This window comes from Theropithecus gelada, chromosome 10 (genome assembly GCF_003255815.1).
Source record: "Theropithecus gelada isolate Dixy chromosome 10, Tgel_1.0, whole genome shotgun sequence".
Lineage (NCBI taxonomy): Eukaryota > Metazoa > Chordata > Mammalia > Primates > Cercopithecidae > Theropithecus > Theropithecus gelada.
The window spans coordinates 89,867,495-89,892,718 of NC_037678.1; the positions used below are offsets into that span (position 1 = coordinate 89,867,495).

The 25,224-nt window shown below is 41.4% G+C and overlaps 1 protein-coding gene across 1 annotated transcript in view; it reads right to left on the reverse strand.

The window, feature by feature from the left end:
* DZANK1 (double zinc ribbon and ankyrin repeat domains 1) overlaps positions 1 to 25,224 on the reverse strand; it is a 97,883-nt gene that overhangs the window by 62,537 nt on the left and 10,122 nt on the right. The window contains exons 4-8 of the mRNA XM_025399641.1: positions 20,732 to 20,846; positions 19,201 to 19,297; positions 18,099 to 18,223; positions 13,062 to 13,147; positions 5,149 to 5,266 (exon numbers count right to left, since the gene is read on the reverse strand). Coding sequence (XP_025255426.1) covers positions 5,149 to 5,266; positions 13,062 to 13,147; positions 18,099 to 18,223; positions 19,201 to 19,297; positions 20,732 to 20,846 — 541 coding nt within the window. The remainder of the gene's footprint in view (positions 1 to 5,148; positions 5,267 to 13,061; positions 13,148 to 18,098; positions 18,224 to 19,200; positions 19,298 to 20,731; positions 20,847 to 25,224) is intronic.

The following is a 25,224-nucleotide window of genomic DNA, read 5'->3' on the forward strand; positions in this document are numbered from 1 at the left end:
GGGAAACAGAGCAAGACTCCGTCTCAAAAGAAAAAAAAAAAAAAAAACAAAGAAATAACACAAAAGAAAGTAGTAAAGGAGGGAAAAGGGAACAAAAAAGACATGATACAAATAGCAAATAGCAAAATGGCGTATGTAAATTTAACCACATGAGTAATGATATTAAATAGAAATTGACTAAACATCACATTCAAAAGGCAAGGTTACTCAGAATGGATAAAAAAGCAAGGCCCAGTTACATGCTGTCTACTAGAAACACACCTTAAATTCAAATACACAAACAGATTGAAAGTAAAAGCATAGAAAAGGCCTTACAATGCAAACAGTAACCATAAAAGAGAGTAGCTACATAAATATCAGAGAATAAAGGGCTTTAAGACAAGAAACATTAGCATAGACAAACAGAGACATTTCTTGATGATAAGAAGGTCAATAGTCAGGAAGATAGAGCAATTGTAAGTGTATATGAATGTATTAGTCTGTTCAGGCTGCAGTAACAAAATACCATAAAGTGGGTGGCTTGTAAACAACAGAAATTTATTTCTCAGAGTTTTGAAGGCTAAGAAGTCCAAGATCAAGGTGCCAGCAAATTCAGTATCAGGTGAGGGCTTGCCCTCTGCTTCACAGATGGTGCCTTCTAGCTGTGTCTTCACATGGTGGAAGGCAAACAAGCTCCTTTGGTCCTCTCTTATAAGGGCACTAATCCCATTCATAAGGCGTTCATCATCACGACCTAATTACCTCCCAAAAACCCAACCTAACACCATCACCTTGGGAGTCAGGATTTCAACATATGAATTTTGAGCAAGACACAAAGATTCAATCCATAGCATGGACATAACAACAAACCCCCAAAATACACGAAGCAAAAACTACAAGTCAGAGTTGAGGTTAAGACTCCATCTATCACCTGAGCACCTAAAGTCCCAGCTTTACTGGGGAACCACAGTGGTGTTTGAATCTCCAAGAATTAGCATGAATTTAGAGCCAATATCTAGAAATTCCCCAAAGGTTTGGGCATTTCTTTTTCCCTAATGCACAGTCACTCAATTGAAAGCAACAAGTCCCCTTGGAGAAATGTTCGAGGAAGACTTATGATACGTACTTGCAAAGCTCCAGGGTCCTTCCCTAAGGAGACCCAGTCTCCCTTTCAATCAAGAGACTGAATTTGTGAACTGACTTATATCTGGAAATTAGGTGAGAAATTTGGTTGCTCCAATGCAGTGGCTCAAGTCAGTTTTTAGCTACATGACCTAGTATTTTTCAATTATATAGACCAGGCGATACACTAGGAAGCTGCCCATCTATCATTCCTAGGAATGCCATGTCAGATTCCTCTTGCTGAAACATCAATGCTGTCCTTGTCTTTGGCAGTTAAGTGCTGCCACTTGACTTCTGCCACTCTGGGATCTCACTAGCTCCAGTGAGATCAGGGATCCCATCCAAATAGCAGCATCCCCCATGATCATATCTGGCCTACGAAGGAAAGCAGCCACAGAACTTTTTAAGGATGCAACTGCTCCTCTCACTAAGGTATTCCTTGATATCTTAGTGATGGAAGTGTCTTCTGGGCCTTCTTGTGAAACGTAGGTAAGAGTCAGGGATGCAGGACACACATATCAACCCCACTCCAACTTTCCTATTTGCCCAAGTCTCTGTATTCCCTGCTCCACATGATGCTGGGTGTTAGGGACTAAACTGTGGCCCCCAGAATTCATTAGATTGAAGCCCCAGCTCCCAATGTGAGTGAATTTGAGACAGGTCCTTTAAGGAGGTAATTAAGGTTAAATGAGGTCATTACAGTGGGACTTTGATCCAATACAACTGATGTCTTTATAAGAAGAAGAAGAGACACCAGGGATGTGTGCCCAGAGGAAAGGCCAAGTTAGGACACATCAGGAAGGCAGCCGTCTGAAAGCCGAGGAGAGAGGCCTCACCAGAATCCAAACCTGCTGGCACCTTTATCTTAAACTTGCAGCCTGCAGAACCGTGAGGAAATAAATTTCTGTTCTTTAAGCCACACAGTCTGTGGGGTTTTGCTGTGGCAACCTTAGCAAACTAATATACCTGGGAAAGTTCTGGTATCCCAATCTCATTAAACACAGGCCACTACTGAGGTCAAGCTTTAGGCAGTCAACCAGGCAAGCTGTTACAGCCACCACAGCTGCATTACCTAACACATTAAACCCAGAATCTCTATAAGGTATGCACAATGAATTTATACCAATTTCAAGTCATATTGTCTTCATTTAAAATCTAGTCCCACACTTATTCCCCAAGACTCTGCCACTATATATTAATACAATCTTCCTCTTCTTTGTGTGTGTAAGTTATTTCCTCCTGGATCACAGCGTGCACCTGTCCTCCTGTAGCATGCTGGGTTGGGTCCCTAGAATGCAACAGGTGGTTGTGATGGGTTTAAACCACCCACAACCACCTGTGAGGAGAATAAACATCCCCTTTCAAGCCATCTGCCCAGGTGAGGTTATCACAAACATTTCAAGCAAATGAAGGCTGGTATCCTCAGACAGAAGAGCATCCTCAGACATAAAGACAAACTACATCCATTGGCCAAGAGGCACAGAGTGACAAGGGTACCAGACTGTCAGTTTCATCTGGGTCCCACCTGCCATCTCTGAGCTTCAGGATCCCATCCTTTCCCAATCAATGGCCTAACTTTCACATAATAAATCTGGTGATCACGTGAATTTAACAGACATTATAAGTCCACAACATATACAATCTAATTTTTGTCTGATTTTCATCAATATAACCCCAGAGCTACAAGAAATATATTATTTTGGGCTGTCATAGGAGCTCTCTGGTTCCTGCACCATGACTTAATGGTCCTGAGCTTATCGTTTTCTTTCTGGAAAGCTCCCATGGACTCAGGAGAATACATCCTCCGCCACAGTTTTTGTAGTCATTGTCACTGCCATAGAGTCAAGTGAAGCAGCTACTTGGCCACTCAAGACACTTGCTTCAGCTGGCACTTCATCACAATCAGCCACAGGTGACAGCCTGATTAACTGTGATGCCCCCGCATGCTATGGATCACCAGTGTCCCATTTCCCATTGGCAAGGAGCTCGGCACTGTTCCCAGGCAAAGGACAAGACCAAACCACTTCCAAAATCCTATTTGCAGGTTTATTTCCTGGGACCAATCCCGGTACCAATTCGGTATCAGAGTCCAACCAGGAGATAGAAACCACAAGTAATTTGAACAGGAAAAATTCATATAAATAATTTTTAACTGGTAGCCAGGGATTAAATACTAATGGGTAAAGCAGATTCTACATATACAGAAATTCCAAACATAGGAAGGATCCCCTACCTCTGTGGCTGAGACAGACAGCCTAAGGAGGAACAAATTTGGAAGAGGCACTTACTTTGCCCCATACCCAAGGCTGAAATCAGACTTCATCGAATTGAGTGTGGTTGTCACCCACTGGATGGCACAGAAGTTCACTGAGGTGACACAGATCAGAGCCCGCAAGGAAAAAGCCGCCCGCTGGGATCCAGTGAAACTCATTAGGAACTCCCCATCCAGGGAACTGGCAGAACATGTTGGGAAGTCAGATACAGAGATGCTGCTGGAACTTGCTGGAAAGTTGCTACTGGGATGCCCCAGAGACTATCTGGGAAGCTGGTTGGGGTGCCAGCGGAACTCACTGAGAAGCGCTCCGGGACAACACTGAAATTCACAGGGTTCAGCGTGTCCTACACGTTAGCTCACATCGCAAGGGCAAAGAGACGAGAAAGCATGTACCTCTGCATCTCTTTACTGAGACTCTCTGAGAGTCTTGGGTCTAAGTAGGATCCTGCCCCTTTGAATCCTAGAAGTGCAGCTCAGAGCAGGATACAGTAAGTACTCGATAAATAGTTGTTAGTTTAAATTACAAAGCTGTTATACATTATAGCCTATTGTTGCACTAATAGAAATATAATTGGGGGGGCAATCTAGATGTTTTAAAGTTCATAATGTTAAACATTTATAATCACCAATAACCTTTCCTCCCTTAAAAATGAAATTAGTTGTGAAAATCCCTTTCCAGGCAAGTAGAAAATAATTTTGGGTATTACACCAATTAGTATAAACAGAGAAAAAATCAAACCAACGGGACTTGTTCATATTTTGTTTTCTGTATTGTCCTGTTTCACTAACACATTTAGTCCAGAATCTCTACAAGCTGCACACATATCAATGAATCTGGCCCAATTTGGTGTTAGAGTCTGTTTTTATTTAAAATCGACTCCCACACTTATTCCCTAAGATTCTGCCATTATATATTAGCAAAATCTTTAAGGAGTTTAAAATGTATCACTGAAGTAAATTAAATTAACTTCTACAAAAATCTTGAGCAATATATTAGAAGAATATTAAAACAGCCATTTAATACCTGACCCTTTGCTTGAGGCATAACTCGAATCTAAAACTCTGGACTTGGAACTCACTCAACTAGTAACTTTTTCTTAGTAACTATCTTTTTAAAAATTGTAATTTTTCACTCAATATCACAGATCTCTTCATTTCATTTTCATCCCTTTATTCCGAGTCCAAAAAAAATTCCCCAAAATATCAAGTGCTTAAAAGATGAACACACTTTGGTGAAGGTTTTAATTTTTAGCAAGCCAAGTATGTTTTTTAACTATCTACAAAATTAGTAGTGAGATAATATCAATTATTATCTACCCTTAACCAGCCAAAGCTTTTACATTTCAATACATAGATCAATCTATAGATTCTTTGGACAGAATGATGCATCTTATGGATATATAGATATATAGAGACACAAAGTAATTGGTACTTCTCTTCCTTTATTTCTAGAATATATTTCCTTATTATACCCAGAATATGAGCAGAACTATCAAATGAGTAGGAAATATTTATTTATCCATGCATGCCTCATTAAAACAATAAGATTCTAATCTTTTTTGAGCCCGTGCTTCTGGCAGGCCACACAAAAGACACAGCATTGCAAATAAGTTTTTCCATGCGTAAGTAGGAGCATGTAAGAGTTCAATCAGCCAGTAATTCTTCAACAAGTATTTATATGTTCGGTTCACGTGTACCAAGCACTGTGTTACTACTGCAAATAAAGATCAGATCAGCCAATGAAAGATGTTTTTGATAATTCTGCTGCTCACCTGAGCTCCTTCCGGGGGTGGGAGACGACAGCCAAATATGGGTGGGACAGGAGAGCCACATTCTTGACAGAAGCGAGCAAAGGGATCTGATGGGCGGGGGGCTAGGCAGTGGGCACACCTACAACAAAACAGGTTCCTGATTGGCCATGTTCTGCTGGGTCCACATTAGGAAGACTGACAAAAATCTAAACGCGTTCAAACACTTTTAAACACAAAACAAAAGCAGACTGCTCTCAATGGCCATGGAACAAGTTCAAGACAGGAAATACTTCTCTAGGTCATTTTACTTGAATAGTGGCCTTGCAGCTGGACCCTCTGGTGTCCTTTCCGCGTAGGCCAAGTCCATTTAACTTCATGATTGCAGCAAGAAGTTTATCAGCAGCCTTGACCCCACTTCTTGCTCAGGCTCTGGCTTGTCCTGTCACATTGGATTTGATGTGTATGAGGGTGAGCCCTGGGTATTCCAGTAATTTTTACATTATGCTTTTCTGACTTTCTGCCATTGAGCCCAGTCTGAGGGACAGGCCTTCTTGCCCGTGCATCAGACCCATCCTTTCTCTTTGCCCACTTTAGCTTAGAGTCCTCAGGCCCTGCCCCAGCAGCATCTCGCCCCATTTCTTAGGCAGCTCAGCTGGACCCATCATTTAGCTCCCACTCATCTAAATGGGTTCTGGCTATCTGCCAAAGTGAGAGCATTCTTGGAATTCGGCTGCCCTAATTCCTTTCCTGCTACTACCATGCCTTTCCAGACAAGTTGGCTCCTGATCCTGTAACCTATCGATCTGAACAGCTCCTCAGCAACTAGAAGGCTTGGATACTGTGCACTGGACTGCCTGGTTGCCCGCACTGGTCTCCACGTTGGAGCTGAGCTCATTCCCACATTCTTATCCTATGTAGTCCTTCATTACTGTACCATGACACCAAGTTTTCACCATGTCTCCAGCATGGGCCCACCCGCCAGGGCAGCAACAGTTCCCTCTTTTCTACACCCAAAGCTCATGAAGTGTAATCTGACTATCTCATTCCTCTGATTTGAATTGAGGGCATAGAGCTGGGATCTCAGAAGGTCAAGGTAACTGGAGCTTTTAGGAAAGAATACCAGAGAAGAGCTGCAGGTAGAGCTTCAGAATTTTGCAGAGGATCACCCACAAGTCTTTACCTGGGTATACTGATAAGTGCATGTGATGGAAGAAACCACTCAAGGTTAGAAAGTAAACACCAAAGGGGAACAGAGAAAACAATCTTCAGGATCCACACAGGGCTGGGAAGCTCATGCTTACACCAGCCAAAGTGGAAAAAAATTCATATTTACTGAGGTATCAGTTAGAATACTCTATATATACTCTAAATACTCCAATTAGAACATAGGAGTTGTCAGGTACGTTTTTTTTAAAAAGCTAGACCTAATTATGCTGCTCAAAAGAAACCAACTTTAAATAGAGACATAAATAGATTCAATAAAGGGAGGTACACACACATCAAAAGAAAGCAGGAGTGACAACATTAACATCAGAACAAGTAGGTTTCTGAGCAAAGAATATTACCAGAGTTAAAGAGGTTTATTTCATAATGATAAAAGGGTCAACTCAGCAAGAGGACATAAGAATCCAAAATGTTTATGTACTTAATAGCAGAGTGTCAAAGTACATGAAGAAAAACTGATAGAAATGAAATGCAGGAATAAATAGGCAAATTCATAATTATAGTCATATATTTCAATATTACTTCTTCAATAATTGATTACATGATAAAGAGAAAATCAGTAAAGATAGAGAAGACTTAAACAATACCATCAACTAACTTAACCTAATTGATATTTACAGTAGACTCATTCTGGCAGAATACACATTCTTTTAAAGTGCACATAGAATATTTACCAATCAAATCATATATCTTTTCTGACCAAAAGTAAATAAATATGACATAAGGACCAGGCCAGGCGCACTGGCTCATACCTGTAATCCCAACAATTTGCGAGACTGAGGTGGGAGGATCACTTGAGGCCAGGAGTTCAAGATCAGCCTGGGCAAATTTGTGAGAACTCCCCCCCACCCCCATCAAAAAAAAAATGTAAGGTTTTTTGTTTTGTTTTGAGACAGAGTCTTGGTCTGTTGCCCAGACTGGAGTGCAGTGGCATGATCTCGGCTCATAGCAGCCTCCACCTCCTGGGTTCAAGGTATTATTGTGTCTCAGCCTCCCGAGTAGCTGGGATTACAGGAGTGCACCACCATGCCTAATTTTTTTTTCTGTGTGTATATTTTTAGTAGAGACAGGATTTTGCCATGTTGGCCACGCTGGTCTCAAACTCCTGGCCTCAAGTGATCCTCCCATCTCGGCTTCCCAAAGTGCTGGGATTACAGGCATGAGCCACCACGCCCAGCCCCGCCAAAAAAAAAAAATGTTTTTTAATTAGCCGGTGTAGTGGCACATGCCTATAGTCCCAGCTGTAGGGACTGAGCTGAGGCTGAGGCAGGAGGATGCCTTGAACCCAGGAGTTTGAGGCTGCAGTGAGCTATGATTGGGCCTCTGCACTTCAGCCTGGGTGACAGAGTAAGACCCTAAGAAAGAAAGAAAGAAGAAAGGAGGAAAGGAAGGAAGGAAGGGAGAGAGGGCGGGAGGGCAGGAAGGAAGGAAAGAAAGAAGGCAGACAGGCCCAAAAGATACAAGGAAAACCCTCCAGTATTTGGAAATTAAACACTTCTAACTAACTCATTGTCCTCCCCACAAAATAACAAGGATAATTAGAAACTGTTTGAACTGAATGAAAATGAAAACACAGTATATCAAAATTCCGAGACTGTAAGTAAAACAGTATTTGGGGGAAATATATAGTTCTAAACGCCTATGCTAGAAAAGAAGAAAGGCTTCAAATCAGTAACTTCATGTTCCCGTTAAAGAAACTAAAAACAAAACAAATGAAACCTAAAATTTACTCCAAAAGAAATATTAATAAATATAAATATAAATAAATATAAATATAAATGTATATCTATTAAAGAAATCTAACATGTAGTTAAAAATCTCCCTGAGCCGGGCATGGTGGCTCACGCCTGTAATCCCAGCACTTTGGGAGGCTGAGGTGGGCGGATCACGAGGTCAGGAGATCGAAACCATCCTAGTCAACATGGTGAAACCTCGTCTCTACTAAAATACAAAAAAATTAGCTGGGCGTGGTGGTGCATGCCTACTTGGGAGGCTGAGGTGGGAGAATTGCTTGAATCCGGGAAGTGGAGGTTGCAGTAAGCCAAGATTGCGCCACTGCACTCCAGCCTGGAGACAGAGCGAGCCCCCGTAAAAAAAAAAAAAAAAAAAAAAAAAAAACTTCCTGAAGAAAAAAATCTTCCTGAAGGAACAATCCAGATCTAATCATTTCACTTGTGTAAAATGTAAGGAAGAAATAACACCAATTTCACATAAACTTTTTCAGAAGTCGAAGGAGTGAGAATACTTCCCAACTTACTCTGTGAATCTAGAATTATGCCGATACTAAAACCAGACAAAGACATTTAACAAGAAAAGAAAATCCTCCAACATCCCTTATGCAAAAGCTGGCAAAAAAATTCTTTAAACCCTTTTAGCAAATCAAATTCAACATTATATAAAATAGATGACACTTCAAGTGGATATATTTCGGGAATGTAAGGATGATTTAACATTTGAAAACCAATCATTGTAATACACCGCATGAACAGAAAAAACAAAACAAACAAACAAAAAACTAAATTATCCTCTCAATAAATAGAAAAAATGCTTTGGACAAAATCTAACATCTATTCCTGATTTTAAAAAAGAAACTCTCGGCCGGGAGCAGTGGCTGAAGCCTGTAATCCCAGCACTTTGGGAGGCCGAGATGGGCGGATCACGAGGTCAGAAGATCGAGACCATCCTGGCTAACACGGTGAAACCCCGTCTCTACTAAAAAAGACAAAAAAACTAGCCGGGCGAGGTGGCGGGCGCCTGTAGTCCCAGCTACTCGGGAGGCTGAGGCAGGAGAATGGCGTAAACCCGGGAGGCGGAGCTTGCAGTGAGCGGAGATCCGGCCACTGCACTCCAGCCCGGGCGACAGAGCGAGACTCCATCTCAAAAAAATAAAATAAAATTAAATTAAATTAAAATAAAATAAAATAAATAAAATAAAAAAGAAACTCTCAACAAATTAGAAACAGGTAAAAATTTCCTCAATTTGGCTGGGCGTGGTAGCTCACCCCTATAATCCCACCACTTCGGGAGGCTGAGGCGGGTGGATCACCTGAGGTCAGAAGTTCGAGACCAGCCTGGCCAACATGGTGAAACCCCGTCTCTACTAAAAAAAAAAAAAAAAACCCAAAAATTTGCCACACGTGGTGGCACATGCCTGTAGTCCCAGCTTTGGGAGGCTGAGGGAGGAGAATCACTTGAACCTGGGAGGTGGAGGTTGCAGTGAGCCAAGATTGTGCTACTGCACTCCAGCCCAGGCAATAGAGCAAGACTCTATCTCAAAAAAAGAAAAAGAAAATGTCCTCAACCTGACAAAACTCATCAATGGAAAATCTACAGCTGATACCATATGTAATGCTGAAAGATAAATGCTGTCCCACTGGGGTCAAAAATAAGACGAGGGCCCATGTGCAGTGGCTCATGCCTGTAATCCCAGCGCTGTGGGAGGCTGAGGTAGGGGGATCACTTCAAGACAAGAGTTCAAGACTAGCCTGGGCAACACAGTGAGCTCCCCACCTCTACAAAAAATTTTTTTAATAAAACTAATTTTAAAGAAGAGTAAGACAAGGGTGTCTACTTTCACCATTTCTATTCGAAACTATTACATTCAAAATTGTAGCCAAGGCGACAAGTCAAGAAAAAGAAGGAAAAGGGACCCAAATTGGAAGGGAAGAAAGGTAACTCTTCATTTGCAGGCTGCCCAGTCTCCTACAGAGATCATCCTATGGAATCTATAAGAAGCTAGTGGAATAAGTGAATTTCATAAGACTTGAAGATATAAGGCCACTAAACAAAAATCAATTGTGTTTCATATTTTAGTAATGAATAATCAGAAATTGAAATGTTTTATTGTAGTAAAAAAGTATCTGTAATGTTACAATATATAACATAAATTCCTCTCAACAGTTTTTAATTGTACATTACAGTATTGCTAACGACATACACATTGTCGTAAAAAGATCTCTGGAACTTTTTCACCTTGCATGAATGTAACTCTATACTAATCCAACAACTGCCTGTTTCCTCCTGCCATCCGCCCCTGGCAAGTACCATTCTACTTTCTGTGAGTTTCATTACTTTAGATACTTCCTTCAAGTGGAATCAGGCAGTATTTATCGTTTTGTGAGAAAGTGAAATTTTAAAAGCATTTACAACAGGATAAACTTGAAAAAAGATGTGTAAAGCTTGTGAACTGAAAACTACAAACATTAATGAAAGAAATTAAAGAAGACCTAAATAAATGGTGAGATATAGTATCTTTATGGATTGTAAAGCTCAATATTGTTAATATGTCAATATTCCCTAAATTGATAGATAGATTCAATACAATCTCAATTAAAACCACAGCAGGTATTTTGTAAAAGCTGAGAAGCTGATTTTTAAATCTGAAAACGTAAAGGACCTAGAATAGCCAAAATACCTTTGATAGGAGCAACTAAGCTGAGGAATTTACAACTTACTTGGTTTTGAAACTTATTATAAAGTTGCAATAATCAAGGCAGTACGGTAGTGAATAAATATAGAGAAACATTGATGGAATAGAATACAAAGTCCAAACTAGATCCACACAAATACCATCAATTAAGATTCAAATATTCCAAAAGTAATCAATGAGGAAAGATAATTTTTTCAAAAATTTGTACTGGAATAATTAAATATTCGTATGTAAAAATATGAACCTCAATCCTTACCTTATGCCATATGAAAAAATTAATTAAAAATGGATCGTATACCTAAGTATAAGAGATGAAACTGAAAAACTTCTAGAAGAGAACATAGGAGGAAATCTGAGTGAATAGAATACATCTTGGGTTTGGGAAAGATTTCTGAAGTATGACAAACTAAAAATAAAATGTAAAAGAAAAGCAAATAAATTGGACTTCATCAAAATTAAAAAAACTTTAGCTCTTTGAAAACACTCTTAAGAAAATGAAAAGCCAAAGACTGGGAGAAAATATTTGCAAAAATGTACCCATGAAATGTCTAACAAAGGAGAACATGTACAACTCTATATCAGGACAAATAGCTATCCTTTTAAAAAAAAAAAAACTCTATAAGAAGATATATAACACATTTTTAATTTTTGTTTTGTTTTGTTTTTTTGAGACAGAGTCTTGCTCTGTCACCCAGGCTGGAGTGCAGTGGCATGATCTTGGCTCACTGCAACCTTCACCTCCCGGGTTCAAGCAATTCTCCTGCCTCAGCCTCCCAAGTAGCTGGGATTACAGGCGCCCACCACCATGCACAACTAATTTTTTGTATTTTTAGTAGAGACAGGGTTTCACCATGTTGGCCAGGCTGGTCTTGAACTCCTGACCTCAGGTGATCCGTCCGCCTCGGCCTCCCAAAGTGCTGGGATTACAGGTGTGAGCCACTGCGCCTGGCCTATAACGCATTTTTTTAAAGGCAAAATGTTTGAACAGACACTTTACCAAAGAAGACGCATGGATGGAAATAAGCACATGCAAAGAGGCTCAACATCATTAGTCACTAGGGAAATGCAAATAAAAACCACAATGAGATACTGTTACAATCTCATTAAAATGACCAAAATAAAAGTAAAAGTAAGGATACAGAGAATTCTCATCCACTGCTGGTGAGAATGTAAAATGGAACAATCACTTCGAAAAGCAGTTTGACAGTTTCTTAAAAAAAATGTACTGATCATATTCCTCTTCAAGGTATTTGCCCCAAGGGAAATGAAAACGTGTATATATAATGACTTTGGGGTTTTAAAAATTATTTTATTGTACTTGTTAATTTTTATCAATTTATTTATTTATTTAGACACTAGGTATGAGACTGGCTCACTTTTGTGTATACAATAACTTTTGTACAAACGTTCATAGCAACTTTATCTGTAATAGCTCAAAATCCCCATCAATAAGTGAATGGATGAACAAACTGTGGTATATCCATAAAATGAACTGTTTTTCAGCAATAAAGAGAAATGGATGTTTGTTACAAGGAACAACATGGATGAATCTGAAAATAGTTATGCTGAGTGAAAGAAACCCCCCCAGAAAACAGTAGAGACTAAATCATGTCGTTGACATATGGAATCACATGCAAGTTAAGCTATAGTGACAAGAAGCAGATCGATAATTGCCTGTGATGCGGGGCTGAAAGGAAGGGGTTACCAAATAGTGTACAATGTAGGAAATTTTTGGCGGGGATGAACTTATTCATTTTCTTGATTGTGATAGTGTCATGGTTACATACATACATACAGAGTCAAACGAACTCTAAATACATATGCAGTTTATTGTATGTCAATTATACTTTTTAATAGACTGTAAATATTTAATTTAAAAAGTTGGGGCCGGGTGCGGTGGCTCACACCTGTAATCCCAGCACTTTGGGAGGCCGAGGTGGGCAGATCACGAGGTCAAGAGATCAAGACCACCCTGGCCAACATGGTGAAACCCTGTCCCTACTTAAAATACAAAAATTAGCTGGGCGTGGTGGCACACGCCTGTAATCTCAGCTACTTGGGAGGCTGGAGCAGGAGAATCACCTGAACCTGGGGGGCAGAGATTGCAGTGAGCCGAGATTGCACCACTGCACTCCAGCCTGGGCGACGGAGCAAGACTCCGTCTCAAAAAAAAAAAAAAAAGGTTAGAGGTGGGCAAAAATGTCCTACCTTTAAATTCTCTTTGACCATGATGTATCTTCGTAGAATTTAAGACAGAGTAAATAGAGAATGTGATACTTACTTGAGAAAGTCTGTCTCCCTTTGAATTCTCATTATCTCTGTGCTTGTCAAACACTTCAGGCCACTTATGTGTGCAAAACCGGGAGACTAAAATTAAGAATATAGTTATATAGAGAGAGTCATATAGTCAAAATAACATGGTAAAGGCTATGGTATAGTAAAATTCCATTAAAAATCATTATGGGGGAATACACATAGACATACAAAGAGGAATAGTAGACACTATAGACTCTAAAAGTGGGAAGGGTGGGAAAAGGTGAGGGCTGAAAAATTACCTATTGGGTGCAGTGTTCATTATTCAGGTGAAGGGTACCCTAGAAGCCCAGACCTCACCATTACACAATACATGTAACAAACCTGCATCCCCTAAATCTATAAAAACAAAAAGTTATAAAAATAAAAAATCATTATGAGTAATGTAATTATTATTCTAGTATCTAACATTTCTAAATTAAAGTGCTATTCACAATCATATATGTATATTTCATTAAAAATGAGAGTTTACAATAAAAGATACCTGAATTTTCCATCAGACCAGATTTTAGGATTTAAAAACTTTAGTATCCCAGGCTGGCCAACACGGCAAAACCCCATCTCTACTAAAAATACAAAAAAAAAAAAAAAAAATTAGATGGGTGTGGTGGCGGGTGCCTGTAATCCCAGCTACTAGGGAGGCTGAAGCAGGAGAATCGCTTGAACCCAGGAGGCAGAAGTTGTGGTGAGCCAAGATTGCACCATTGCACTCCAGCCTGAGTGAGAGTGAGACCCTGTCACACACACACATACAAAAAAAGGAAAAATAAATAAGTAAATAAACTCTGCCAGGCGCAGGGCCTCATGCCTGTAATCCCGGCACTTTGGGAGGCAGAGGCAGGCAGATCAACTGAGGTCAGGAGTTTGAGACCAGCCTGACCAACATGGAGAAACCCCATCTCCACTAAAAACACAAAATTAGCTGGGCGTGGTGGTGCATGCCTGTAATCCCAGCTACTCAGGAGGTTGAGGCAGGAGAATCGCTTGAACCCGGAAGGCAGAGGTTGCGGTGAGCCAAGCTTACACCATTGCACTCTAGCCTGGGCAATAGAGTGAAACTCCATCTCAAACAAATAAATAAATAAACTTTAGTCTCTATTTTTCTCAAAAATTATATCTCTAGGAAACTCAAAGGACTGAACTTAAGACTTCAGGCTTTATCCTGTAGGCAATGGGGAGCAGTCAGAGGTTTCTCATTGCTTCTGTGCCACATCTAACATGGCCTAGGCTGGGTGTAGTGGCTCATGTTTGTAATCCCAATACTTTGGGAGGCTGAGGCAGGAGGATCACTTGAGGCCAGGAGTTCAAAAACAGTGTGGGCAACATAGTAAATCCCCATCGCTACAAAAAGAAAAAGAAATAAATAAAAACGTAACATGACCTAGACCCTGAGTCTCAAAGTGGTGGTCTATTAGCCAAATTTGGTCTGCCATTGAGTTTCAAATGGCTCCCATAGTGTTTCAAAATTTGAACTAATTGTCAAAACTTTAAATTATGTTATTACACATAAAGATACAGGTTTCTGGCTTCTCATGCAAATTCATTGGATGTAGCGACACTGAGCCTTCAGTCCTTCTTGCTAATGGTTGCCTGAGGCTGGGTAAAGTGATTCCTTTAACTGGCTGGGGCACTTCACATTGTCAGAGAACCTGCAGCTCTCATGCTTCTACACTATGGCCAGGTGTCAGCTGTCATTTATCCTCTACCCAGGCTGCATCATGCGTTTACTCTGCTGCCTGACCCCTGCAGGTTCCCTCAGGCCAGACGCTGAGCTCAGAGACATCTTGTCTCCCTGGGGTTGTTGAAATGTGGTGATACCCACCAGTGTCATTAATTCGGATATATGCTAAAGTATGCTTCAGATGGGATTCAGCTGAAATACTGAGAAGACTCTTACCAATATGAAGGAAAAGAGTGGAAGAAAACAGTTTTGTGGTCTTCTCCTGGCCTTCCTGGCTTTCTGAACTCTAGTCAAATTCCCTAAACTTTGTCTTTGTCCTGCTGTTCCTAGTTTTTGGGGATTCTAAATTTTGGAATCTTTAAATATTATTTTATCTTTCCCTTGTAAACAACTCAAACACCTAAGTGGGCAAGGTAATCCAAATATTTATGCACAAAGAAAATATTTCTAGGCACATTGCAAATAATTATGGCCACATGAGACTGCTTTTCTAAAATAGCTCCTGTGTTTTATCACATACGGTCATTCATTCTTCAAAATGGTATGTTTTACCTCAGAAGCAGTGTTCTTATTTGGGTCATGCCAGTGTGCACTGCCCACAGATTCTGAGTGTGCTCATCAGCCCATCTGATAACCAGAGAACCCTTCTTTCCAGAAGATTGGGAGAGGCAATCTTCCATGTAGGGGGGCTGCCCTTTTGTTTAGTGGGCCTTGCAAGCAGGCCTTCCCAGGTCTGGTCCTCTGGCCTGGGCTTTGTGGTTCTCCAAAAAATATAGTGAATGGGCATATGAAAGAACCTAGGAGGTCAGGCTGAGTTACACCTTGGCCTTAGAGTCTAGAAGTGAAGGAAAGAGCTTGACCTTGGGATAACTGGTCTTCTAGGCCAGTGATTCTCAGTGTGGGCTGATCAGCAAAGTCATCTGTGGACTCCATCCCAGGCTTATGGACTCTGACTATCTAGAAGGATTGCAGGGAGCATAGCTGGGACTTGATACATATTTAAAGTTTCTCCTGGGTGACTGTGATATGCAACTGGGTTTGGAAACCATGCTTTTTGCCTCCTTTATACTTGATGGTAAGTGTGAGCAGCCATGGAATCATGGGCACACAAGAAGCAGTTGTGGTTACACAGAAAATGTGACTCCAGGTACATTAAACTTGGCACTCAAATAGGAGGAAGAGAACAAGGGCTTCTGGGTTGCCCTTAGATGCCAAAAGTCCAAATTGGATTTTATAAACATTGAAAAATCAAAGCACTATAATAGTAGGCAACTAGTGTAAGAGCATCTTTCTTGTGTTATAATAGTAAGAATGCATTGATATGCTGTTTATTTATTTATTTATTTATTTATTTTTTAGATGAAGTCTCACTTTGTTGCCAAGGCTGGAGTGCAATGGCACGATCTTGGCTCACTGCAACCTCTGCCTCCCTGGTTCAAGTGATTTTTCTGCCTCAGCCTCCTGAGTAGCTGGGACTACAGGTATGCAACACTAGGCCCGGCTAATTTTTGTACTTTTAGTAGAGACAGGGTTTCACCATATTGGCCAGGCTGGTCTTGAACTCCTGACCTCATGATCCGCCCACCTCGGCCTCCCAAAGTGCTGGGATTACAGGTGTGAGCCACCGCACCCAGCTGATATGCCTTTTATTAAGGTCATAAGTCACCTCTATCTTGGCAAAGCCAATGGGAATTTCCAATTGTCTGTCTCTATCTAATTAGAACCTGCAGTAACATATGACATAGAGGAACTTCTCCTTGAAATTCTTCCATTTCTTGGTCTCCATGGCAACATATTCTTTTGGCTTTCTTTCTACTTTCAGGCTCCTCCTCCCCTGCTCAACCTCTAAGTTGAGGACTTTCTTCATTTTCCTTCCCTTCATTTTCTGTACAGCCTTGACTAGTGATCTCATTCAGACCTAAGCTTCAAATACCATCAACATATTGAATATTTCCATATTTCTAAGTACATATCTCCAGCCCTGACCTTTCCTGAGTGTGAACTTGCATATCCAACAGTCTACTCAACACCTCTACTTGGATGTCTAATGTGTCCTTGGACACCTGCTCCTCTCTCATCTTTTCCAGCTTTGTCAATGGCACCATCATCTCCAGATACTCAGGACAAACCCTGAGAGGCATCCTTGGCTTCTCACCTTCCCTTCCAGCTATTGGATCCCTCAGCCAAGCCTACCTCCTATCCTGACTACCTCTACAACCTTGGTCCAAGCCACCAGCATTTCTCACCTGAACAAAAGCCCCCTAAATAATGTTCTCTCTTTCCTCTTCCATGGCCTAATCTCCATACTGTGGCCAAAGAGAAAACTTCTTTTTTTTTTTTTTTTTTTTTTTGAGACTGAGTCTGGCTCTGTCGCCCAGGCTGGAGTGCAGTGGCCGGATCTCAGCTCACTGCAAGCTCCGCCTCCTGGGTTTACGCCATTCTCCTGCCTCAGCCTCCCGAGTAGCTGGGACCACAGGCGCCCGCCACTTCGCCCGGCTAGTTTTTGTTTTTAGTAGAGACGGGGTTTCACCGTGTTAGCCAGGATGGTCTCGATCTCCTGACCTCGTGATCCGCCCATCTCGGCCTCCCAAAGTGCTGGGATTACAGGCTTGAGCCACCGCGCCCGGCCAAGAGAAAACTTTTAAATGTAAATGGGACTGTGTCTTGTCTGCCAAACAGATTCCCTTTACAATTAGAATATAATTCAAACTTCTTACGGTCAGACTAGTGTCTATGACTCTCAACCATGCCTGACCATTAGAATCATTTAGGGTTTTTTTTGTTTTTTTTCTTTAATGATGCTCAAACTCCACTTCAGACCAATTAAATCAGAATTTCTGACGCTAAACCTTGGGGATTGGTTTGAACCTCCTCAGGTGATTCTAAGGTGCAGCCATGTTTGAGAACCACAGCTCTAGACACTCTGGCCCCAGCCACCTTCTGCCTCATCTCCCACTTTGCTCATCAGGCCTGAGAATGTGGATTTCAAATAAGTTCCCATGTGATGCTGATGCTGCAGGTCTGGGGATCACCTCTGAGAACCACTGCTATATCTCATTACCATTTTATCTTCTTCATGACACTTACCACCATTTTAAATTTTCTGTTTATTTACTTATTTATTATCTGTCTGCCCCCAAGTCCAATAAAAGGTAAGCTCCATGAATACAGGGACTTTTCTTGTCAAACACAATATTCCCAGCACTATAACAGTGCCTAGCACATGGTCAAAAGAGGGGGAGGTGCAGTCTTAAAGTATTTCATGGGAAGCATTAAAAATATAAGAGGTATTTGGGTACCCTAAAGATTGTCCTTAGAAGTTACCTGGGACTGGCGGGTGGGTGGTCTAGAACCTGATCCTCCACTGTGAGCTGGGATTTCCAGTGGACTCTCTGAAAAGCGAAGATCTTTCAAAGTTTTAGGGTCAGTTCTTTCACCTACCTGGAGGTCTACAATGATATTAAAAACATCACTCTTTGAGCATCTGTAATTATACATAATCATGCAAAGATGTCTTCACAGTGGGAAACCTTTTAATAAAGAACCACTGTTATCACATTGCTTTCCTAGAAGTAATAATTATGTAAAGAGCTCCCGCCACACACTCAATATATTAGAAGTGAGAAAAAAAAAACAAGTCCAGACTGAGAAGATCGTCTTCCCCGCTGCACTCTACAATAGTCCACATCAGGCTTGGAAAACAGACAGATCAATCCAGTTGCAAAGTTAGCAGGAAATATTATATCTCCCAAGAACACACTGCAGCTGTAAAATGTCGTTAACAGCCCCCTCTTTGCATGACTAGTCTTTCTTACTCACTGAGAAACCCTGTTCTCTAAAATCACAGATTATCAGAAACTTCGCTGTTGGAAATTCTCAGTAAGAACGAAACATCTAACTCTTGCCTGAGGAATCTAGGCCACTTTGCCATAGAGAAGCAGCCTCCATGTCCAACCCTGGTGCAAAGATAATCATTTCTGAACACAGTATTCCCCGTGTATCTTTGTAATTTCCAAGGCAACAGAACCCTGGGTCCCCTTCCCAGTCGATACCTGATGCTGATCCCTTCACACCCAGACCAACTTCGCTTTGAGCCTATCAAAACTCTGCTTTCATTTATATTTCACCCAAACTCCACTCTTCCCCCAAACTCTACAACTCCAGTGTTTCCTCTGTTTGGTGAGATGCCCCCATGGCTCCCTGCGATGGGTCAAGAAATCTGACTTGGTTGGACTGCTTGATCCTCCTTCATGATCTTAAGCTGTTAGCAAGGACAGTATAAAAACTCGAAGTACAGCATACTTTCCTGCCCCAGTGTTTCTTATTCCAACACTTCTCCAGACAAGAAAACATGCAATGAACATGCCATGAACCTCTCTGGTGGGTTCAGAATACAAAACCTTGTTTTTGTTCTGTCACAACATACCTGGAAACTTTCTGAGGTTAACATTCCAGCTGCGTTGATTTTCAGAGTTCTGATATTTCTTCTTTAGTTTTGATCCAACTAATCCATTTTTGAATTCCTAGGAATGAAGAGATTGCATATCACTTACTTGGTTATTCCCATGTGAGAATTAAAGCTGCACGATAGAGACAGGGTCATGGTGTGCATTTCTTATTTGAAAGAGTTTACAGTTGTTTTCATGAAGTAATCCCTGTTTCACTTTATTCTGGAAACATGCAGCTTTGTATCTGGGCTGGGCTGCTCAGTTGGCAGCATGTCTGGATGTAGGCCTCACCAGGTGAAGCGGCCAAGGCAGGAGGCAGGGAGCAGCACATGCAGGCAGGATGCTACAACTGTAGGAGTCTGGGTAACAACAGAGGGACCACCAAGTCCAGAGTGGCAAAGGCAGGGTAGGGTCAGACCAAAATCAGACTTCTGTACACGACCTGTGCACACACAGTCCTTAAACACTCTTCCCTCTGGACTTTCTCCATGGACTTGGTCCCTCACACCTGATTCAAGCCTAAGCACCTGCTGATATATGTGGGCTCAGCCCCCACAGGTGGCCCCTGCCCAGTGTAGATCCTTGCCTTGATCACACTTGAGCCCTACCCATGCCTGCATCCACTGCTTTGGTCCTACAACCTCCTCTCTAGCCTCAGGTCAAGCTTAAGCGAAACCCCTATAAACTTCCTCTGTCAATCCCAACAACATCCCTGTGACCAAGACCTCTGGGTTGGCCGCCATACTGTAGACTAGCCCATCCTCTGGCTTAGCTCCTTGAATCTTTCTCATTGATACTCACACCCAGTGCCTGAAGCTTCACACATCCTTCTCAGATGGATCTAATTGACTCTTCACAGTGGGGAGGCTTTGCAGATATTTGGGAATAAAGATTTCAACATAAAAGAATTCTATGCCCACTGAGGACTTCTACTTACCCAAAGCATCTATTCAACAGATACACAATCACTACCCTCTCCTGCCTGCCCCTGTGCAAGGCAATGAGTATAGCAATCATGCCACCTTGGAGCTTATAATGCATAGGCAAGATAAACAAGGAACAAAGTAATCACATGCTCAAAGCGGTTTATAAAAGAAGGCCTGGGTGCCAGGATAGCAGTGATAGGGCATAGCATACACAGTTCAGTTTCGTTGGAGTATATGTAGGGGGTTCACAGACAAAGCAGGAAAGGCCGACCAAGGGCAGAAACTGATGACTTGGATGAAAGGCTAAAGGTTTCTGTTTTTTTCAGTAGGTAAGAGAGAGCCACTGAACACACTGGAGCATGGACCCCGGTGCTCAGCAGGTATTCTCATCTTCAGGGTAGATAGGAGACTGACGAAAGGCTGAGAAATCAGTGAAGATGCTTTGCAATGGTTGATAATGACTTCAATTATAAGGACCTGACTATCAGCAGAGGTCAGGTAATAAAAGGCAAGATCTGCTCACTGAAAAAGAAGGAACCAAAATACAGTGACAATCTGAATGGATGATACTTTCATTACTTGCCTGCCTTGAAGAATCTTTGAGGACATTTTCAACACTGTCTTCAGGAGAGACTACATTCGGTGGTTCATAGCCTACCTGAAACACCTTTGTCACAATGCCACTCTGTCTGCAGTCTCTGAAAATTATTATTAAAAGAGAAAAAAGTCTGTGTTACACAAAGATTCAAAAAAAAGTGGCTAACAATTAAGATGATTTTATTAAAGTACCTTAGTCTAGCTACTAAATTTATTGCATTTCAAATTGAAGAAATCAAATGTAATTTCTATAGTCTTTCCTTACTTACTTCCTTTTGGGTTATTTACTGCTGTGTAACAAACCACCCCAAAGGTAGTGCCTTAAAACATGGATCTATGGATTCACGGTCTCCAATGAGTAGGTCTCATCTGAGCTCTTTCATGTGGCTGCCATCAGACATCAGCAAGGGCTGGAGTCAACTGAAGGCTCAACTGGGCTGGGTGTCCAAAACGACTTCTCTCAAATATGCAAAGCCTGGGCTGGGGTAACTGGAACAGCTAGGGGCTCACCACTCATTGCTCTCACTCAATCTCCATCTCTCTGTCCCTCCCTCTCTCTCCCACATGGTTAGCTTGGACTTCCTCACAGTATGGAAGACTCACGTAGTCAGATTTCCTCCACAGTACCTGGCTACCACAATCCCCTGCTAGTGTTTTTGTCCCAAGAAACCAAAGCAGAAACTATAATACTTCTTGTGATCTCAGAAGTGCTTGGCATCATTTCTGAAATATTCTATTGGTCAAAAGCAAGTCACAATGCCAGCAAAGGCTACAAAAGGGCATAAATACTGGGAGGCATAGTTCATCACGGGCCATTTTTGAAGGCTATCTACCACATTCATCATAAAGATATCAGACCATAAGCCTCAAACTATTCTAAAACAAAAAATGTGTTACCTACGTCATTCCACATGAATCAAGAGCATTTTCCCTGTCTCAGCTGTAGGCAGTGTAATATATGCTGCGCTGGTAGATTCTGTAACTCAAATACTATCATGTTTTCCATCCATTCATAATATTTCACAATTCATCTTGTTCTCTGATGCAATAAGAATTTCATGAGAAGACAATGTAGCAGTGCCCATGACTAAAAACTAGTGGTGATTTTATTTCAGTACCAGTAGCTCACCTATACTCTACTTTTTAACAGCTTTATTGAGGTATAATTTACATGACACAAAATTCATCTATTTTAAGCAACTGGTTCAATGAGACTCAGTCAGTGTAGACAACTGTGCGAATATCAGCACAGTGGAAATGTTTAGGACATTTCCATTATCCAAAATAATTCCCTTGTGCCTGTGTGCAGTCACTCCTCGCTACCACCACCTGTCTTAGGCAACCACTGATCTGTTTCCTATCTCTATAGCTTTGTCTTTTCTAGAAATTTAACATAAATGTAATCATACATATGCAGTCATCTTACATGTCTGGATTTTTTATTTATCTCTTTTTTTGGAGGCTCATCCATGTTGTTGTAACTCACTCATTGTTATTGCCGAGTAGTATTCCATTTTATAGATATATCACGATTTTTATGTCCATTCCCCAGTTGATGGTCATTTGGATTATTTCTGGGTTTGGGTTATTATGGATAATGCTGCTATGAACATTCACACATAAGTCTTTATGTGGACATGTTCTCATTTCTCTTCAATAGATACCAAGGAGTGGAATTGCTGGGTCACATGGCAGGTATGTGTTTAATTTTCAGAAACTGCCAAATTGTGGCTATTCCATTTTACATTCCCACCAGCATTAGCTGAGGGTTCCAGCTTCTCCACATACTTGCTGACACTTGATATTGTCAGCCTTGTTGATGACCTGTACTCTCAATCATGTTCTCTGTAGGCATTCGCTTGATATGTGTCCTTTGTCTATCAAGATATAGGCTTGGCTGTTGTAACACAGAATCAAAACAATAGTGTCTTTAAGGCAGGACACGGTGGCTCACTCCTGTAATCCCAGCACTTTGGGAGGCCAAGGCAGGTGAATCTTGAGGCCAGGAGTTCAGGACCAGCCTGGCCAACATAGCAAAACCCTGTCTCTACCAAAAGTACAAAAATTTAGCTGGCTGTGGTGGCACACACCTGTAATCCCAGCTACTCAGGAAGCTGAGGCACAAGAATTGCTTGAACCCAGGGGGCGGAGGTTGCAGTGACCCAAGATCACACCACTCCACTCCAGTCTGGGCGACACAGCAAGACCCTGTCTCAAAAAATAAATGAACGAACAAACAAACTAACAAATAGAGGTTTAAACAAGACAGAAGTCATAGGGTATAAGCAGTCTAGAGCTGGTATAGGGGTGTCATGGTGACAGGAACATGATATCAAGTTTCTACCTTGTTACTCCATCATTTCTATGACATTGCATTTATCCTCATGGCCCAACCTGACTGACCAACCACATCTACATTCCAGCCAATTGGAAGCAAAGCTCACCCTTTCTCTTTAAAGATACAATCTTAAAGTTGAACACATCACTTCTACGTGTATCCACTGGCCACAGCCCGGTACACATCTCTAACTAGGGCAACAGGGATTGGGAAGTATCTTCAAGGCAACCACGTGCCTGGCTAAAAATCATGGGCCCTATTATTAAAGGGAAAAACAGATATTGGGGGACATCCAGCAGCCTCTCCCACATCATCATGACCATGCTTGACATATTTATTTGATGTGTTTAACTCTCTCACCCCTCCTCATTTGCATTGAAAGCTCACCTTTCTTGTGTTATCCTTTCTATGTGATTATGGCTCACTGGTTACCACAGCCCGTGTTTCTATTTGCTCTGGCCAGGCTCTTGATACTTTTTATATTTCCAATTATCTTTCTTCTTCAGGGTTCTTTGTCTGCTTTGCCCTTACTCATTTTCATACTGATCTTTAATACATATTGTCTGTGGCATTAGCATTTCTTCAGCAACTGCTCAGATTTCTTACATGCTCAATTTTTATATTTCTTAAAATTTTTGAACCTTTAAGTAAATAAGTATCCCTGGATCTTAGAGGGGAAGATTTATGAATCTGTAAATCTGGTTTTGTTATTATTTTTTTTAAAGAAGAGATTTAAACAGGGAAATTTAGCCACCTATGAGTCACTCCAGCCAGTGAACATGCGAGTGTCTTCTGATCACAGAAAGCTGAGACGTTATTTCTTTTTTTTTTTTTTTTTTTTTTTTTGAGACGGAGTCTCGCTCTGTAGCCCAGGCTAGAGTGCAGTGGCCGGATCTCAGCTCACTGCAAGCTCCGCCTCCCGGGTTCACGCCATTCTCCGGCCTCAGCCTCCCGAGTAGCTGGGACTACAGACGCCCGCCACCTCGCCCGGCTAGTTTTTTGTATTTCTTAGTAGAGACAGGGTTTCACCGTGTTAGCCAGGATGGTCTCGATCTCCTGACCTCGTGATCCACCCGTCTCGGCCTCCCAAAGTGCTGGGATTACAGGCTTGAGCCACCGCGCCCGGCCGACGTTATTTCTAAATACTGTCACTCACAGATAGGTAGTGACTATTTAGACGAATTGTATATTTCTCAGAATTTTTTTCTCCATCTTCTAGAAAGGTAGCTGAAAACTTCTACGTTGTTTAATGTTAAACAGATTCACAAATCTGGTTACAGATATAGATGATCTTTTAGATGAACCACTTGCTTAACTCGTTCGCCTCGGCATCCATCTCGTCTGCATGTTCACCTTTGGCTCTAGGCCTGTCATCCAAGATCCAATTGTCCTTCCTGTTAGCACACACTTCCCAGACATCACAAGCCTCTCCATCCAGGGATCACTTGAATCTTGGATGGTCGGGAGGCTCCCAGAATGCACACTTACAACCCCACATGAGGTCACATGAGTAGAGGCCTGGCTCTTACCCACTTATTCCACCCCCTAAGATGCAGGCTGTTTCCCCCACCCCAGCTGGCCCTTCCTTGGGGAACCAGCTAAGGCATTCACCTTTTGAGCTGAAAATTCAAATGTTTTTTATATAAATATAGAAATTTTTAATATAAATATATAAATATTTTCCCTAAGCTGAGTACATCTGAAATACGCTAGTACTGTTAAGTACCTTTCAGAATAGACACTTAGAGGGCACAGAGCAGAACGGTGAGAGGCATAAAGAATGACCTTATTTTTTACTCTCTCTCGAAAGCCTTATTAACTCCTTCAAACTGTATAGTCAGTCATTAAATTGCTTCTTCATTTTACTACTACTTGCAGCTTCTAAGGAGGCCTGCTTTACAGCATTTGGCCACCAGAGTATTTAGCTTCTTAATTTTTTTTTTTATTATTATTATACTTTAAGTTCTAGAGTACATGTGTACAACGTGCAGGTTTGTTATACATGTATACATGTGCCATGTTGGTGTGCTGCACCCATTAACTTGTCATTTACATTAGGTATATCTCTTAATGCTATCCCTCCCCCATCCCCACAATAGGACCCGGTGTATGATGCTCCTCTTCCCGTGTCCAAGTGATCT